The 19,644-nt window shown below is 45.5% G+C and overlaps 1 protein-coding gene across 11 annotated transcripts in view; it reads left to right on the top strand.

The window, feature by feature from the left end:
* Positions 1-19,644, top strand: part of MCF2L2 (MCF.2 cell line derived transforming sequence-like 2) — a 212,803-nt gene that overhangs the window by 17,884 nt on the left and 175,275 nt on the right. For 9 of the 11 annotated variants that reach the window (XM_081007785.1, XM_081007794.1, XM_081007795.1 and 6 more), the window contains exon 2: positions 18,354-18,437. In XM_081007785.1, coding sequence (XP_080863911.1) covers positions 18,354-18,437 — 84 coding nt within the window. Of the gene's footprint in view, positions 1-2,995; positions 3,148-18,059; positions 18,234-18,353; positions 18,438-19,644 lie in introns of those variants that run through there. The other 2 variants (XM_081007790.1, XM_081007793.1) reach the window with 2 other exon arrangements.

Here is a 19,644-nt window from a genome sequence, read left to right on the forward strand (position 1 = left end):
AAAAGGGAAAAGTTGACAGATATACTGTAGTGGCTCTTCAGTCTGATAATTAATGGTGATGACAAAAAAAGAAAAGAATAGAATAGAAAAATGCCCATCTTGACAGTGACAAAATCTCATTAAGCAAATCAGGCTAATGCTATTTTGGACCCTGACATGTGGTGTTAAATCAGAAGACAGTGCAGTAAAAGTCAATGCCAGCAGCTTTTGCTGGATGGATTCATCACAGGCACAACCCTTTTGTCAGCTGAGATGCCCAGGGACAGGGGTAGCAATGCTCAGTGAGCGGGGGGGGGGGGTGTCTGTGGCAGAGAGAAGTCCAGAAGCAGAGGCAGAGGCTGAAGCAGGGGGGTGGGATGAGGGAGGCCAAGAGGCAGAGATGAGTCTGACTGGTGAAGAGTCACGGGGTCTCCCCCTTCTACTGCAACAAGCTCCCCTCCCCCCTGGTCTCCCAGAACCAGAAGAGGCTTGGAAAAGATGGATGAGAGGTTGTCTTGATGCAGGCACAGTCTCCAGTTGCTTGGGAAAACCCTGGAGAGGAGGGGACGTAGATGGCTATGGGGAGGCGGGGGCTTTTAGCCTCAGGAACTGACACATGGGGCAAGACCTACCGGGGATGAGCTGCTTTGCTCATTAGGCCTGACACTCTGCCAAGTCTGTGCAGATAGTTAATAAAGAGTTGACTTTTAACTCTTGCTAATAAAGAGTTAACTCCAACTTACATGGTGTGATTTACTGCCAGCTCACTCCTGACACTAAATAACCAGGAAAAGGTCTGTCAACATGCCAGGTGTGTGGTCTCAATGGGCATTCTCTGCACACCTGGGGGGATCCATGTCTGTAAAAAAAAAAGTGTCGTCATCTGTCTAGGGCGGATGGGAAGCTTTTCCCCACAGGAATGAATGGCAGGGATGGGTCACTAAACTCTCTCCTTTGGCAACCCCAACAAGTCAAGCATCCTCCTATTTGCAGAGCCCCACCTCTTCATCTGCATATCCCCCTCCTGTTTTTCGGCTCCGGCACACTGGCCTGCTTTGTATAGGTGCAAAAATGAATCAGGTGTTCTTCCTCATATTATTGGAGGCTTATTGTCGTATGTGGCCAGAACAGAATGCAACGCCAAGACAAACGCTGTAATGTCCTTGGGTGAAGAGCACAAGCTTTATGATGCATCATCAAGCAAGAGCGGGGTGGAGAGAAGATGTTCCAGGTAGAAATGATGCAAGGTCAGAGTCAATGGTCTCCTTTTTTGAGATGCACAGCGGTATTTGTATAGGTGCATCCTGAACTTAGCTGCAAGCCATAGCGATCAATGGATGATAAGGAGACCATGCTAGGAAGGAGCTGTACTCCAGGTTGCCACTCCCACACAGCCATCCCTTCCATCAATATGAAAGTACATGGATTTGATATTTAAAACAAATGAGAGGAAGTAAGTGCAGTCAATAAGCCTATCAAGGCCTTGGCCAATGGCATCGGGGAGATTTCTGCACGTTGAAACGACCTTGAATGAACTTAAGCTGGATAAGTCATCTGCAGGGATTGAAAGCTGGCATGAGTAAAAGCTGACGACTGTCAGGGAAGGATGGTAAGGGGGCGGGTGTCTGATAGCCAGTTTCGCGCTGGCTTGTTCAATGGCTTCTTGGTGTAACAGATGTAGGAAGCATGTGTGTGAAAACCCTCCTTTCTCCACCGTCCGGATAACAGAAGGAGAAATGAAGTCCTACTACAATTTCCTCCGGGAGTGCGCAAAACTGGAGAAAATGGCTCGTGCAGGTATGTTGATGCCTCTTTACAATAGGAACTCAAACAGCTTTGTTGAGATGTAAACACCAGAGAGTTCTGTGAGATTTATTCCATAGTAGAAGCGCTCAGTTATGCCATCTTTAGAAGGGAGGAGTGCTGTTGTATGATCCAAGTCCCTATTGATTTTGTGGCTGCGTTTTATTGCATTTTAAATTATTTCCCTGTGGATTTCGAACTTCTGCTGCCCCTGAAGGCTGGTGGATAATATCTGGAAATGTCATGTGTGGTTTTGGGTAAATTTACTCAGAAGTAAGGCTTGCTGAGTTCATGGGGACTCCCTAGGAATCCTGTTTAGGATTAAGGAGTGTGTGATCTTAAGGGGTCTGGGCTTGAATGCCCACATCAAGGATAGACATTCGTAGTACAGTCTAGAGCAAGACAGTCTTTCCAAGCCTCAGTCCTCCATTTGTAAAACTGAACTGAGTGTGGCCTACCTTTCCGAGCTGTGAAGCCTTTCATCATATTTGTTGTAAAGCACAGTGCAGAGATGAAAAAGGTCTCTCTCCCCCTCATCTTATTAACATTTTATTATTGCTCTTTGTTATTGTATATTGCCATTATGGCTTCTAAGCAGCTGACATGTATAAAGTCAACTGCAAAATAGAGACATGCAATAAAACAATTCCATCATAACATTTTAAAAAAATGTCCGCAACTGAAACTGCACAGTAAAACAATCCCATTGAAACAGCGCAACAGTTAACACAGCCATTTAAACAGGAGGTTCGGGTCTGGAGATAAGAGGATCTCCTTCAAGACCTGGTGGAATGCCAGTTTTGACACACAAGCTCCTTTCCATCGTTCTGTCACGTGTGACTGTAACCAAGAAACAGAATTCAGGGTGGGACCCAGCAATTAGAAGCTTGCTTGATTCCCTGTGACTTTGATCGCTGGAGTCACCAGGGCCTATAGGAAGTCTTAAGCCTTGCACCAGGATGCTTTAAAGTACATGGGATATCCCTTAAGCCCTCTTGAGAGGATGCCCCCTGTGTCAAACCGCTTGCTAAGCCCAAATCCAGGGGTTGTCCCTTGGAAGGGAGCACCGGCACTCTGCAGCCAGTGCATCCCTGCTGGAAGAAGAGAGGAAAGAGCGAGCGGCCAGCCCTCCCCACGCGAACAGCCTGCTTCCTCCGCCTCACCACCAGCGACACTCCAGCCAGCCAGCCAGACAAAACAAGGCAGGACCTGCCAGAGGCTGTGTGAAAAAAAGGCTGTCTAGAGGCACTTTTTTAAAACTGCTCTGTTTGTTTGGTTTTCTTAAATGGACCTTTTGCACTGAAGCGATGGTGGCGGCTTGGAAAAAACAGCAGGCAAGAGAGCTGGATCTCTTCAAGCTAACAGGTTGGCTTTTCGTGTGGCGGTGGGTGGGTGTGCACAAAATAAATAATGCCGTTTGCAGCACCGAACTTTTAAAAGGCACTGCTGCATTGTGTAGTCTCTGCATGTTGCAGAGGGCAGGTTTTTTTAAAAAAATATAAAGATATATTTCAGAAGCTGCTTCAAAACGCAATCCAGCCCTGCTGTTCGTCCCCTCCTTCTCCATCTCTCTCTCCCCACTGGTTCTGCTACAGCTAACAACTTCCTTTATTTCTAGAGAATGCTTTATGGGGAACGATTGAGGTCATCCCAGCATGTTTGAGCCCTGAGAGGACACAATCCTACCTTTGCCATGCAGCCTGTTTCCAAGTGGGTGGGTGGGCTTTTAGGGGATTGATGGGCATAGATTGTGCTGTTTGCTTTGAATGACTTCATCGCCAGTGTAATAGGATCAAAGCAATGGGCATTGCTGTTTGGGGTTGCTTCCTGGCTGCTCAGAATGGACCGAACCCACTTAGTCCCTGTAAAGTTTTTGTAGTGGCAGAGAGAATCAGTTGAATGAGTGGAAGACCTGTGGCATCTCACCCTGTACGGAGCAGTGATCCTGATCAGATTTAAGCAGCAGTAAGTTCCATTTGAACTCCATGGGATTTAACTACAGAGTCTGAACCCACACAGTGTTAAGTGTAGCTGATAATAAGTCACAGATATGTCAGATCAGACCACTGGAGACTTCCATAGATTATTGTGAAATGAATTTTTCAATGGGAACATTGCCAAGGATTTTCTTTGTTCCTAGGTTTCAGGAAACTCCACATCCCTTCTATGCAAATGCAGAACAATTTGCAATTTTCTTTTATAAATATTTTGCAGCTCAGGCTATGATTCTGTATAAATAAAAAAATCATTTTAACAGAATAGAGGAGGAAAACTGCTGTGAGAAGAGTGTCATATCCTCTATTTCAACAAGGGAATTCTTGGAGGTTGTCCGGCAGCATTCTTGCACTGCAACAGTTGTCTGCAAGATGGTAAATTAATTTGTTCCCTTTCCCTCTCAGCAATGTGAAATAGTTCAGAACAGAATTATTATGGTTTTTACTTAAGGTAGGCAGGCAGGCAGATGCTGTGTTTTAATGCAGCCAATGGCAATATTGGAGTTTGTTCTCTTGCACAATCTTGCCCATGCAAAATGTATATTTCCCCCCCAGTATGAAACATGGACTATCTCTCCATGTCTTTTGTGAGGCTGATGGCATTCATCTTTTCAAATGTGCTCTCATTTCAGTTCCAGCAGATAATGAATAGAGGCAGTGAGTTGGATACTACACATAGAGAAATATTCAGTATGCTCACAATGTGTGCTTTACGTATGCATCACTTGTTGTGATTTATTTTGGGGGCTGCTTCATTATAAGGAACAGACGTACAGCTAGGGCATGGAGGGGAGGAATACGAGACTTATCTATATAAGTCTGAGAAAGCTGTCAGTTCAAAAGTTATGATGAAGGCACTGTTCTCCCTAATTAGATTTGTGTGATTGCTTTGCAATATAGCAAACATTCAACCCTTCTCAAATAACATGAAAACACAAAATTTCCACTCATGTAAAAGAAAGAGAAAGAAAGAAAGAAAGAAAGAAAGAAAGAAAGAAAGAGAAAGATTTGAACCCTTATCTCAAATGCACTTACTTTCCACAGGCAGGGAGTATTTGACATACATGTCACCATGTGATTCTCCGCTTGCATTCTGAAATTGTGCACTCACAAGTGGCCTGTACCATGTGCTTTTCTCTGTGGATATCAGCAGTGTTTTATGCAGTGATGATGGCTGACTTCCTAACAGGGCTGGCCTATCCATGACATGAGGCAGACTGAGGCAGCCACCTCTGGTGACAGAATCAAAGGGGTGCAAACCACCTCCCTAGCGCTAGAGAACTGAGGAGAAGCGACTGTGGCAATTTCCAGGTTCTGGCGAGTTCTGCAAAAGGCTGACCTGGAGGCACCCACAAATATTGTGAGATCAAGGTGCTAATGCTGTTGTTCTTCAGGGTTTCATGCTCTCAATGGGGTCTCCTGAAGTTAAAGGAAACATAGGGAAATGGATGCAAGTTATCTCTAACGCACATGCATGTAAGTGTTTGCAGATGGAAGCTGAGGGGCCATGCAGTGCACAGCCTGTCATGTTAAAGCATTGCAGCTGCCAATGTATTTTTTGTACTATGGTCTAAACTGCTGAGCCTTGGGCTTGCCGATCACAACGTTGGCGGTTCGAATCCCCGCGACAGGGTGAGCTCCTGTTGTTCGGTCCCAGCTCCTGCCGACCTAGCAGTTTGAAAGCACATCAAAGTGCAGGTAGATAAATAGGTACCACTGCAGTGGGAAGGTAAACGGCGTTTCCGTGTGCTGCTCTGGTTTCTCCAGAAGCGGCTTAGTCATGCTGGCCACATGACCCGGAAAAACTGTCTGCGGACAAACGTCGGCTCCCTCGGCCAGTAAAGCGAGATGAGCGCCACAACCCCAGTTGTTTGCGACTGGGCTTAACTTTCAGGGGTCCTTTACCTTCATAATGTTATAGTAGGGCAGTTGTGTTTCTCTAGTTAGCATAAAAGGTAAAGGACCCCTGACGGTTAAGTCCAGTCGCAGATGACTCTGGGGTTGCAGTGTTCATCTCGCTTCACAGGCCAAGGGAGCTAGTGTTTGTCCGCAGACAGTTTTTCCGGGTCATGTGGCCAGCATAACTATGCCGCTTCTGGTGCAACGGAACACTGAAACCAGAGCAGTGCACAGAAACGCCGCTTACCTTCCCGCCGGAGCAGTACCTATTTATCTACTTGCACTTTTGGGCGTGCTTTTGAACTGTTAGGTTGGCAGGAGCTGGGACTGAGCAACGGGAGCTCACTCCATCGCAGGGATTTTTACCGCTGACCTTCTGATCGGCAAGCCCAAGAGGCTCAGTGGTTTAGACCACAGCGCCACCCGCATCCTCTAGTTAGCATAACTTCAACCAAAACAACAAGAATCCTCTTGGGTTTTGAATCGAAGAAAGACAGGACTGTTGAAGGATAAACAAATTCAGCATATAGGAGGCAAAGTAGAGCCTTTAGCAATATGAAACAGCTGGATATTTAATGAGGTGATATTGTATTGTAATTGGGGTATTTCACACATGTCCCTATTTTCATGTGTAAAATACTGAAGCACATGAAATTGGAAGTGAAAATTAATTCATGCGTACATGAAAAAATGAGGGGAAGCATCACCTGCAATCCTAAATAAACTTGCCAGGGAGTAAGCCCCATTGAACTTGATGGGACTTACTCCTGAGGAAATCTATGTAGGCTTGCATAGTATGCCTGCATTTCGTAGAAATTGAATTTTCTAATACACACGAACTCAGTCATTGGAAAACTCTCTCACCGTAAGGCAGTTGGATTTGGAAAAAGTGACCAGAGCAATTTTCTTCCCACAAAAGTATGAGCTAAGCTGAAACCGATTCAGCAGCTGGCATGGATTAGTAAAGCAAACCCTGAGCAGAACAGAGGGACAGCAGCAAATGAAGCCATAGCTGCACGGCCAGCACCATAACCCAGCAAGGCTGGGCATTAGCCAGGACCCTGTGGTGGGCAAAGGGTCCACCCTGCTGATAACAATATATTCACAGTTTGTGCCAGGAGCACATGAGAAGTTCAGAGGTCAATGTAAGACTCCTTCCCTACCCCAAATAACCCACATGTCCCAAAGGAATTGGAAGGGGGCGTGCAGGATATTCTCTTAAATGCTGTGGAGCGCATCTGGATCTTAGTGAGATTCATGGGAGACTGACATGAAGTGAGGGAACATTTCTGCTCCCTCCAGTACTCACACACACCCTGTATTGATTTATTAATCATATAATATGACTTCTGCTTTAATGGTGAGGTCTAATTTATTTTTTAGTTGTTGCTTTGTTGAAAGTGTTGTATAGATTGTAATTGTTTCACTGATGATTTGTTAATTATTCTGTTTGATTTATGCTGCGTTTGCATAGCTGTCAACGTTTCCCTTTTTAAAAGGGAAATTCCCTTATTCCGAATAGGATTCCTCACAAGAAAAGGGAAAAATTGACAGCTATGTGTGTTTGTGGTGTTCTGTCATGTTATAATTACTTATTGTTTGGAAGCTGCTTTGGGATTCATTTGAATGAAAAGCGGCATAGAAATACAACCAACCAATCACATGTTCTACCAAACTGACCCACGAGGCTGTTTTCCCTAAAGCACGTGACGATCACAAATGAAGCAGACACATGGCTGGATCTTTCTGTTATGTACTGACGTTCTCACCCTGGGCCAGCAGGGGGATACTGTAGATAGTTTTCACTCAGGTCCGCATGTGCAAATAAGGAATTGACAGTGACGTTCAGTGATTGGATAGTTACAGAAAGTTGTTACTGTTGCTTTGTAGTTGAGCTCTATATAAGCAGGTTGGCTGAACCCTTCAGCCCAGTTCTGTTCTGGCCTGTGAATAAACAAGAGCTGTCTGAAGAATCACTGTGTTGTCTGATATGTTCACCCACAACTTAACACTTTCCTTGCAGCAAAGAGCTTTGACAGCCCTTTGCTGAGCATAGGACAGGCAAAGCCCCTTGAGCTATGGTCCCCAAGCACCCAACATCCAGCTGGCTGCCAGATGCTGGGGAAATGCTGGGCAAGGGACTTTGGCAAGTGGATGAAGCCACTTGCTAATCAATCAATCCGCTGATGCCATAATGATGTCATGTGATTGACAGGTGGATTGCCCCACCCACCTGTCAAAGTTCTGCTGGGTTTGGGGACAGATAGTGATATATCCCATTGGTCCAAAAAGGTTCCCCACCCTTGCAGTAATCTCTTTGCAATACCACCATTACCCTTTGAAAGGCTGACATACAACAAATACCTCTTTCATAATGTTGTATGCCACCCCAACCTCCAAGCCGTGTGAGATTCCAAAGGTGATTTCCCAGGGCTTGTGTTTTCCTTAGAATGAGAGACAGCAGAGACTGTGGTGTCTTTAGGATATATGGTTTATTTACACACACACACACACACACACACACACACGCGCGCACACACACACACACACACACACACACAACCTGAGCCCACGATGGAGGGCTTCACAGTATTAACACTCTCAGAGGGTCTTGCTTCCCCCATAGCCATAGCCTTGTATTCAAACATAAATCAAACATCACTCTGTATCCCTGGCTTCCCAGCCTACTGCTTCCAGCTTCTAGCTGCTAGCTCACAAGACTCAACTCTCCTTTCCCCTCTCTGGCCTTTGTATTTCTAACTACCACCCATTTGCTGTCTGGCACAGATCCACTTCCTTCATTCCCTTAATGGCCCATTACCTAGGCTATCACCCAAGGAGGAAGCCAGCCTTGTTATTCCAGAACTTTGAATCCTTTCTTATATTTTAACATTTGCTGGATCCAGGGTCTCAGCATAACAGCCTAATCCCCCCCCCCCACTGCTGCCTTTTATGTGCTGGCATCCGTCTGTTTTGGGAGACAATGGAGGAGTACGTCTTTGGGGGTGAGGTGAAGCTGTTGGAAGGTTGCAGTCCGATCCATAGCAATGCTTTGAAATGAGTAATTCTCAGATTACTCATATTTCTGCAGTAGGCTCAGTAACAGCAATACCAATGAAAGCCTTTGCCTTGTTTGAGCATTCAGCATACACAGATAGAGAGAAAACAGTATGCTAAGCCCTGCTAAAAGCTGTGGTTGGAATAATTACCCTCCTTTTCTTACTCCCTCTTCCCTACACTGCAAGGCTGGCTCAACCATTGGGCAGAATGAGGCAGTCACTTTGGGCAGCTGGTTTTGGGTATCATGAAAGGGCAGCCTGCTGTTAGTTGTTTTCATTCATCAATATTGTGTTTTTACTCCCAGTGAGAGACGCTTGTGAGATTTTCTGCCTCAGATGCCAAAATAGCTAGAGCAGTTTTGGATGTGTCTATATGTCTTGGTAGGGAGTCATCGCTCACTATTCTGCTTCAGGCAGCAAATGTCTTCTTGGCTGGCCATATCACAGAGACGGAATAGAAGCCGAAGCTCTGTGTTAGGAGGATGATCAGCTGAAACACTGATCCAGATTCAGCCTTACAGGCAGAGGATTTTCCTTGTGATTAAATGCAAAAGACCCACCCCCAACAGCCCTATCATTAGATACGGCTTCTGCCCGTGTATGCTAACTGGGTCACGTTTTTTCTCCATCCGTCTGCCCCCACCGGGAGCTTTGCAGAATAAGCTGTGCTCATAACCTCTCCTCCCCTTGCAAGAGCAGCATTCGGATTCCCTGCTACCATCATGCAGATCTCGTGTCCCAGGCTGGGCGAGCTAAGCAGAAATAGCAATTTACCATCAGCATCCCCCGGGCAGCTCCTGCTTCCTTTATTTTAACACCTCTGCAGTGCTTCTTTCACCACAACTTGGCCTTCAGAGGAAGAGTCACTGAGCCATGGTAATCTGCCAGCTGCAATTTGTGACTTGTTTCCACTAGAGCAAAGGGGGGCGGGTTGGGGGGGTGTCTGCCACTAACTGTACTTGTAGGGCAGAGATGGGGACATAGAAAGCCCGGGGCCAAGATGTGGCCCTCCAGGTCTTTCCATTTGGTCCTTGGGAATCTCCCCAAACTGTACCAACTCCCTGGGCTACATCCTTCTCTGGACCTTCTTTGCACTGTAAGAAGGTTAGAAGAAACTGCTGGATCAGGCCAATGGCCCATCCAGCCTAGCATAATAATAATAATAATAATAATAATAATAATAATAATAATAATTTATTATTTGTACCCCCCCCCCAAAAATTAAAATACTCTAACACATCAAACATTAAAAGTTTCCCTAAACAGGGCTGCCTTCAGATGTCTTCTAAAAGTCTGGTAGTTGTTGTTCTCTTTGACATCTGGTGGGAGGGCGTTCCACAGGGAGGGTGCCACTACCGAGAAGGCCCTCTGCCTGGTTCCCTGTAACTTGGCTTCTCGCAGTGAGGGAACCGCCAGAAGGCCCTCGGTGCTGGACCTCAGTGTCCGGGTAGAACGATGGGGGTGGAGACGCTCCTTCAGGTATACAGGACCGAGGCCGTTTAGGGCTTTAAGGGTCAGCACCAATACTTTGAATTGTGCTCGGAAACATACTGGGAGCCAATGTAGGTCCGGTGTTATGTGGTCTCGGCGGCCGCTCCCAGTCACCAGTCTAGCTGCCGCGTTCTGGATTAGTTGTAGTTTCCAAGCACAATTCAAAGTATTGTGGCTTCCAATGTCCATGGAGAGCCTCAACACAGACAAACGCATGATTCTGCGCTGCAAACCATTCCTCTTGCCGGCTCCTTGGGAATGAGTCACATAATCAGATTATTCCTGTTGATCTTATTAACAAGTTCATTGATCTGTTGTGTGTTTATTCTGAGTCAGTTAACTCTTCTTCTACTTGATTGTAATGACTAAGCTTAAGAGACCAGGCAAAAGATCCATAACGGGGGCGTAGCACCATTTGCCGGCGCCTGGGCAGCTGTGCACACATACGGCAGGTGGGGGCAGAGGGTGCTCATTCAGCCCAGGCTGGGACAGGGCGCGGGGGGTGCTCTTCACCCCCCGCTCCCCAGCCCTCGCCACCAACGGGCGGGTGCTTGCACACCAGGTGGGGCACAGAGGGCGCATGCCAGAGATCTCTGCGGGTGATGCCTGGTTCACACACACCCCAGATTGTGCACCCAGGGCATCGCCCGCCCTGCCCTACCACGCTACGCCACTGATCCATGATTAGGAATATTTCGCCTCATTCACTTACCAGGGCAAGGATTCTCCCATCAGTTGCCAGTGACATCATCGCTCCTGCTTTGAGCTTTTCTCCCCCTGCATTACTTCTCCACCACACAACAGCTGGGCACTGTGGACAGCCAACGCATGCACTCATGTACACACAGTGCACACAGCTACCAGTAGGGAGAACGGGTTGCAGTGAAGCACAGAAAGGGTGCATAGGAAGTGGGTGATGAACCATCAGCCCATAGCTAGGCTGAGTCTCGTGCAGAACAAAGATGTCTCAGTGTTCTGCTGTGGCTCAGCTGGTCTTTAATTAAGCAATAAGGCATTGCCCTGTCAATCGGCTGCACACAGTTCGGTCTTTCTCTCCAGCTGGTCATCTTTCTGGCAGTCATTTGGAGGCCATTAACATATAAATGAGTTTGGTTATGTTGAGGAGCAGGAGGGGGCAGCAGGACAAGATGATATTCGCTGTCGTGCACTTGGCTGGAGTTGCAGTGACCACATGTCCTGCTTCACAGAGGACAGTCGTCTGCTTGAAGGGCTGTTCAGTCTGAGTCTCATTTAGAAAGCTAAGAAGGGAGAACAGGAGGGGCTTTGAAGATGCCCATCACCAGATAGTACCTAGATAGTAAGACTGAGCAGGCACACAGGTCATGTGGTCACAGCCTTCCCTACTATTTTGAGATCATTGTATTTTTATTTACATTATACTTTGCATTTCTAAATTTGCATCTGTACACAACTATACATCGGTACCTGGTTGACAGCTGGAACAGAATGCAAGATTAGATGGGCTTTTGGTTTTATCCAGCACGTTTCTTATTATTTTTTGAAAAAATTACCATGGGCATATTCCATGGGAATCTCTTCTGCCCTCTTTTCCGCTGACACTTTCCCCTTTTTCCGCTATGTGTATGTGACCACCATAGTTGCAGCTTCTGCTCCTTGTGCAGTGCTCGGGCTGCCCTACTGTTAGACAGAGTGAGACAGCCCCTCAGGTGGCAGATGCTGGGGAGCAGCAATGGCACACACACACATATGCACAGCGGCTGTTTTTCCTGAGCCCCCAGCCGTTTCCCTCTGTTGGATGATAGAGCCTGCTGCATTCAGGTGTGGTGGAGGAGGCATAAAGCAGCAAGTACATAGAGGTGAAGGAGGAAGTTGGAAGAGCGGCTCTCTTTCCCACTTCCTCTTTCGGTTCTTTGTGCTTTTCAAGGCTCAGATTAATTCTGCCATATTTGACTTTTACCTGGATTCCTTGGAAAAGTGAAGGGTGTTCACACACGTGCTTTCTCTCTTTCTGTTTCTGGGGGAGATGGAGGAAGGGGGACCAGAGAGGGTGTCGCCCACAGCACCTGCTCAGAAATCCAGATATGCTCACAGGCCTAAAATGGTCGGTGACCCCTTAGTTTATCAAAACGACCCTTGAGATCCCTTGAATAAATGCCTCCCATTGTCACTGAATTAACCTTCTTCCTCTTCCACTTCCAACGTCTTCTTCAGAATTGGGGGGGGGGGGGAACCATGGAAGGGGGAAATGAGTCTGTGCAAAATAAATTAAACGATAGCGTGCTTAACTTCATTTTAAGTAGGGAATTGGGAAGCTCAGCTGTATAACTCTTTGCTCCGGGGGATTAGATGGTTATCACTTATGCTTCTGAACGGGACAGAAGAGTACTATCAGCCAGATGGGACATGGTAATTGCTTCTTCCTTTTTCTTTAGTGCCATAGCAAAGCAAGCATGCTAAAAGATGCTTCACTTCATCTCTGCAAACCTGGTTTTGCAACTGAGCATGCGCTTTACAGGGAGCTACAGCTAATCTTTCACATGCAGTGGGTTTTATTCAAGGCTGGAATCAGTATCTGGTACTGATACTGATTCCAGCCTTGGTATGAGGAATAAATACATTCACAGATTTAAAAACAGGTCTCATTTGTGCAGCACGTTTCTTAGGTGCACATTTACAAGTTCTACAAATGCACACCTTTGAAAAATATAAGACAGTATACAACTTGTCTCTCTGTTTATTCCATTTATGTTGCATCTCGAGGTTGATGAGAGATGTTGATCAGGGAGGTGTGTCAGAAGAAGAAGGAACTTATATGCATTAGTGTCTAAGTGGTTTTATTATGTATTTTTTATAACTTTTGTTTTAGTTTGTTGCACACTGCTTTAAGATATCTGTGTATATTTAGTGATATAGAAAAACAGCCTAAATAAATATAGTAAAATAAATACAGTATTGCAGCTAGCATTCCAGTTTCCTTTCCATTTTTCTACTTGATGGTTATTTATGATGTCTTTTGTTTGTTTTTTAAGTTGTTGCTGTTTATCAGTTTTGCGCCTTTCACTGATGTAGCTGCTTCGAGCATCTCCTGGCAAGACTCTTTGACCCCAAACACAATATCATAAATCACAGTTCCCGGCTTGCAACTCAGGCTAATTTTACTCTGCCGTTGCTTAAATGCACAGTCAGCAGCTTCCCTGAGCCCTTAATTCCACTGAGTAACTTTTCCATATTAATAAAACACACTATTGTGTATGTATGTGTGTGGCTGGCCTTGATATGTCACTCTTGACGGATTGCATTGAAACACTTAAGCTGTGACAACCCCCACATCGTCCCTCCCCTCCCTTGTATTAATTCTTGCACACATTATGATAATCCAGCATGCAGAAGGCGATTTGCTTGCTAAATGACCCAGATTTTCTCCACGGTTGTATGGTGAGTGGGATAGTAGGACAAAGTAAAGACCTTCTGAACCCTTACATCCCAGCTTAATCATTGAAATCATCTGGTGAAGTGCTGATAGTGGTCCCCCACATTACGGAGGCCTGACCGACCTTAGCTAGAAGTCGGATGTTTGGTGTCACCAGCCCTGTGCTATGAAATACTCTTCCGGCCGAGATTAGACAGGCAGACTCTCTCTATTAACTTTCGGGTGTCTCTTAAGGATCTTTTAAATGCCCACAGGTCATCTAGTCCAACCCTCTGCAATGCAGGAGTGGCAGTGAAAGATTCCCTGGGGAATTTGCCAGGCGGACGGTGAGATCAGGGATGAATGAGTGTGCGAAGGACGGGGAGAGCAGGATGGGAAAGGCACCGTCAGGAGTCATGACACGCGTCAGCCTGACAAAGTAGGCAGATTACGGAACAGGGCTCTTTACCTGGCAGGCTCCAGTCCCCTAACCCCCACCTGAGAGCCCACCAGCACTGCCCCACATACCTGTTCGGCCTCTTGTCCTGGAAAGAAAAGAGCAGCGATTGGGAGAAAAGGAGCAGCAACAGCTATGACTTCAGTTTGGGGCTGCAGTTAGGAAGGCAGGAAGCTGCTCTATAAATGAGTTATATTCCTGGTCTATCTAGCTCAGTATTTGTTATGTGCTGAAGTTCTCACCCTGGGCCAGCAGGGGGATACTGTAGATAGTTATGCAAATGAAGGATCGAAAGTGACGTTCAGTGATTGGATAGTTTTAGAAAGTTGTTACAGTAACAAGGTACTGGAGCTCTATATAAGCAGGCTGACTGAGCCCTTCAGTTCAGTTCAGTTCTGGCCTCTGAATAAAGAAGAGCTGTTTGAAGAATCACTGTGTCGTCTGATATGTTCACCCACAACTTAACAGTATTGTCTACACAGACTGGCAGAGGCGCCAAAAGGTTTCAGACTGGGGATTTCTCCTAGCCCTACCTGGAAAGGCCGGGGATCGAACCTGAGGCCTTCTGCATGCAAATTAGATGCTCTGCCACTGAGCCATGGCACCTTCCTCTATGCTGGATGTGTGAGAGAGAGAGGATGAGAGAGGGTGTTTTCAGTTTCTCAGTCTGTCTGGGTCTTCCTCTTCTCTCTATGTGTGTGTGATGCAGAGAGAAGGGGGCTGCATTGCCCACAGGCTCAGTTCCTTGAGAGAGTGCTTGTCTGCTGTGCTCAGTTCTGTCGCCACATTATTTGCTAGCTCGTTTTCTTATTTGAGAGATTTCTGTCCCATCCTTCAGGTAGAACCTTTCAGAGCAGCCAGCAAGGTAGAGCGCCTAGGGGTCTTCTTTTACAGGGAGCAACCCTGTAATTTGAAGGGCTGCCCGATTTAAGTCTGCTTTGAAGAGAGAGCAAGCAGCAATGTCTTATATTTCTGTTTAAATCATTCCACTTAAGAATTATTTCCAAACTTGCATCTGTGTGTATAAATTAGCACAACCAAATTTTATGTAGATTTGTGTCCTTTTTGTGGTGCCGCAATTCCTCTTTTTGGGCAATGTGCAAATCCCCTCCACCACCACCCCCCATAACAGGGTTAAGCATGGCAGCAAGATATACCATTAAGGCACCAAAAATGTTACTAAGCATTGTTGTTGTTGTTTAGTCGTTTAGTCGTGTCCAACTCTTCGTGACCCCATGGACCAGAGCACGCCAGGCACTCCTGTCTTCCACTGCCTCCCGCAGTTTGGTCAAACTCATGCTGGTAGCTTCGAGAACACTGTCCCACCATCTCGTCCTCTGTCGTCCCCTTTTCCCTGTGCCCTCCATCTTTCCCAACATCAGGGTCTACTCCAGGGAGTCTTCTCTTCTCATGGGGTGGTCAAAGTATTGGAGCCTCAGCTTCACGATCTGTCCTTCCAGTGAGCACTCAGGGCTGATTTCCTTCAGAATTGATGGGTTTCATCTTCTTGCAGTCCATAGGACTCTCAAGAGTCTCCTCCAGCACCATAATTCAAAAGCATCAATTCTTTGGCAATCAGCCTTCTTTATGGTCCAGCTCTCACTTCCATACATCACTACTGGGAAAACCATAGCTTTTACTATACGGACCTTTGTTGGCAGGTCTACTTTGTTGGCCTACTAAGCATTAGGAGACAACAAAGATGCAGTCAAATGAAAGATCTTCAGTTGGTGCCCAAAATATATCAGTCGTAATGCCCGTCAAGCCTCCCTGGGATGTTTGGGGTGCCACAACTGAAAAGGCTTTGGCACCCACTTTTCTTTTGAAGGGATCTTATTTTTTTAGTTTATTTTTTTAGTTATTGCTTTGCTAGCAGTGTTTTATAGATTGCGGTTGTTTCAGTGAAGACTACTCTGTATGATTTATGCTATATTTGTGATGTTCTATCACACGTTCTATCATGCTATTGTTATTTATTGTTATGGTTTGGCATTCATTTGACTGAAATGCGGCATAGGAGTATAATAAATCAAATCTTTAATGCTCAGGCAGGTACATAATGCATGTGTGTACAGTGGTGCCTCGCAAGACGAAATTAATCCGTTCCGCGAGTCTCTTCGTCTTGCGGTTTTTTCTTCTTGCGAAGCACGGCTATTAGCGGCTTAGCGGCTATTAACGGCTTAGCGGCTTAGCGGCTTTAAGAAAAAGGAAACAAACTCGCAAGAACTCGCAAGACGTTTCGTCTTGCGAAGCAAGCCCATAGGGAAATTCGTCTTGCGGAACTACTAAAAAAACGGAAAACTCTTTCGTCTAGCGAGTTTTTCGTCTTGCGAGGCATTCGTCTTGCGGGGAACCACTGTAACATGACGTATAATCTGTGGCTTGGTTCACTATTTCGAGTTATATACCTTGCCCATTTGGGGGGCTCCGTGCTTTCATGCGGGTCACGGAAGACAAACGCCCCGGGTTTGGGCTGCAACATGTTGGAGGGTATGGATTTGTTTTCTGTTTTCTGACTGTGAAACAGCCATCGGCTGGATTCTGTTGTGGTTTGTCAGGAGCGGATATCTTGTCTGGTACTGATGTCGCTGATATTGCTTGGCGACAGTAATCTGCTTGTAAGCGCATGCAATTCTCGTACACCTAAGATGAACATAACATTTTTTCCGTTAGCTCTCCCCTTAGATGTGGAAAGGGCCTCACCCAGGGACCAGCATTTTTTTGTTCCAAGAGCTGGCAACTCTAACTACCGTATTTTTCACTGTATAAGACGCACCAGTCCATAAGACGCACCTAGTTTTTGGAGGAGGAAAACAAGAAAAAAAATATTCTGAATCCCAGAAACCAGAACAGCGAGAGGGATCACTGCGCAGCGAAAGCCTCCATAAGACGCACACACATTTCCCCTTACTTTTTAGGAGGGGAAAAGTGAGTCTTACAGAGCAAAAAATACGGTACTTCATCTTTTATCCTTTTCCTACAAAATTCCTTTGGTTAGGAGGGTTAGGAAAGCCTTCAATACCAGGGACTAGTCTATTTTTAGAAGCAACCTCATATGAAATATACGTAGAGGAGAGTGGGGAGGGGGAACCCAAGCAAAACCACTCCCATTCCTCCAGCAAGCCTGTTAAGTGTTAGTAATAAAATTTTTCTTTCTTTCTTTCTTTCTTTCTTTCTTTCTTTCTTTCTTTCTTTCCATCAGGCAGATTCTCAGACAACAGGCATGCAACTGGAATGGCCTTTGAGGCCATTACCATTTTAAAAATATAGCTTAAAGTCATTTCTTGTACTTTATGCCGTGTGTGTGTGTGTGTGTATTCACAATGCCTCCCACTTCCTCCTAGGTCGTGTACTCACTATATCTTTAAAGCACACTCAAAACACATCCTTACCCTCAAAGAATTCTGGGCACTGTAGTTTTCCCTGAGCAGAGCTGCAATACCTAGCAACCCTGAACAAAAATACAGTCCCCAGAATTCTGTGAGGGAAATAATGTGTTTCAAGTTACCGGTACTTTAAAGTTGTAGCGTGTGCACAGCCCCAGTGCCAATTACTGAGAGCATAAGCTGATGATTTTGTTTTATTTTTATTTTATTTTGGGGTGGAGGTGGGACATTGGTATAAACCCAAAATAAGCATTCAGGGCAGGTGTACACTCCTTCTCCTGGATTAATCAGCCTTGGGGAGAAGTTGAGCTTTCCCCTCCATCAACTGTTGGCATCTCTATTGGCGAGGACTGTACCAGATTTTCAGAAGCCTGGCTGCAGTGGAAAAAGCAGAGAGGAGAGAAGAATTTGTTGGGATCATTGTGCGCTCTGTAACTTTTGAAGAATGAAGTGCTTGTTACTCAGATGGGGGGGCAGGCCTGCTTTACCAGTATTTTGCTCAAAAATAGGCAGTGCTGTTTCAAAGGACTGAAAAGGGGCTTTATCTCACGCCTGGACTTAATATAGTCCATGAAGCTCATCGCCCTCAGCTACACTGCGATCAGCACTGGCAAAGGCTCAGTTTATGAAGAGCCCGTTTCTGCAAAACGCAAGAGGACAAATGCTGAAAGCAATCAGCCTGGAGATGGGACTCTTCTGTCGACGGCACGCCACAAGTGTCTGTGCCGTCAAGAGTCATATGACCAAATGAAAGCCTATGGTCATGTCGAAAAGGTATCTTTCTTTGCGTTGCTGTGGAGATCTGCAAGAGAGCTTCTTCCCAGTTAACTGACTGGAGGTTTCCCTCATTTCCACCACTCCCACTCACTTTCTCTCTCTGTGTTTTTTGCGCAGATGAAATCATGCAACAGGAGATCAGGCCTCTCGTTGCTGTGGATATCATAGAACAGCTTCACCGGCAGTTTGCTATCCTGTCAGGTAAGGGTTGGGATTCATTTGTTTTATAGCTCTTGGTAGAACACACCCCTTTAATTGCCCGTTGACAGCTAACCAGGAGAAGCTCTGTCGCAGCTGCTAGGTAGAGGCAGGGGCAAAATTGGGTTTGGTTTGCATTTCAATGCAAACCTACCTAATTCTGTACTTCCTGAAACAGCATTCAAATTCAGTTTGTCATAGGTGACCGGGATACATGAGCCGAAACACAGATATCAGTTGATGTTCAAGTGCCTCTGAATTTCATAATGCAGTTCCCCAACCAAAAAAATGTACCCAGAACAGCATATGTTTGGGGGTAAGCAGGTGTAAAAACCCACGCTGGTGAAAATAAAATAGAACAATGCATTATATTGGGGAAATTGCTTGTAAAAATATGTATATTCGGCAGAATTGCATTAATATGTGCATACTAGAAGAAAAGGACCCTAAAATGTTGATGAATTTTTGTGAGGCCCTTGTTTGAAAACATTATAAATTGATGCAATAATGTGGATGGGGGAGGAAGGTTAATGGTTTGTTTTGTCATTGTTTTTATTATGTATCTGAGATCTACAGACGAAGGGCAGTATGATAATAATAATAATAATAATAATAATAATAATAATAATAATAATAGTAACAAGACCAATACAAAAATGTGAAAAACTGTCCCTACAACCAAAGTCCTAGGTCTCTTGAGCCTCATACCCTAAGATTTAGGGAAAGGGCCTGGGAGCTCTGGAATGGGGAGAACAACCCAGGTTTCAGCTGAGCAGGTGAGTTGCTTCTTCTTCTTCTGTTTAGCAGAAGAATTAGAGGTGAGGATGAGTTGCAGTGAGTGTGGTGTAAATGTGCCTCAACCTTTCCTCATAAGGCTCAGTTTCCAGACCCTTGAGCATCTTGGTCGCCCTCCTCTGCTTACATCCCAGCTGGTCCATATCCTTCAGAAACTGCAGTGCCCAGAATTAATGTATTATTATATTAATATTTAAATGTATGTATGTATGTTTCTAATGTACATAAAGCCTCTGTGAAAAAGATGTATAGCTGGAAGTTGCTAAAGCCTTGGTAGATTTTATTGTTTTTATGCCAGGAGAAAAAGGTAATGGCAACCCACCCTCTTCCCATTTCAACATCTTGTAATAACAGCCTGGAATTATGTGCAAATGAGTCCAGTGTGCAGTCTGCACCTATGTGACTGATCCCATTA

This window comes from Podarcis pityusensis (assembly GCF_964106645.2).
Source record: "Podarcis pityusensis genome assembly, chromosome: 5".
In the NCBI taxonomy this organism is placed as follows: Eukaryota; Metazoa; Chordata; class Lepidosauria; order Squamata; family Lacertidae; genus Podarcis; species Podarcis pityusensis.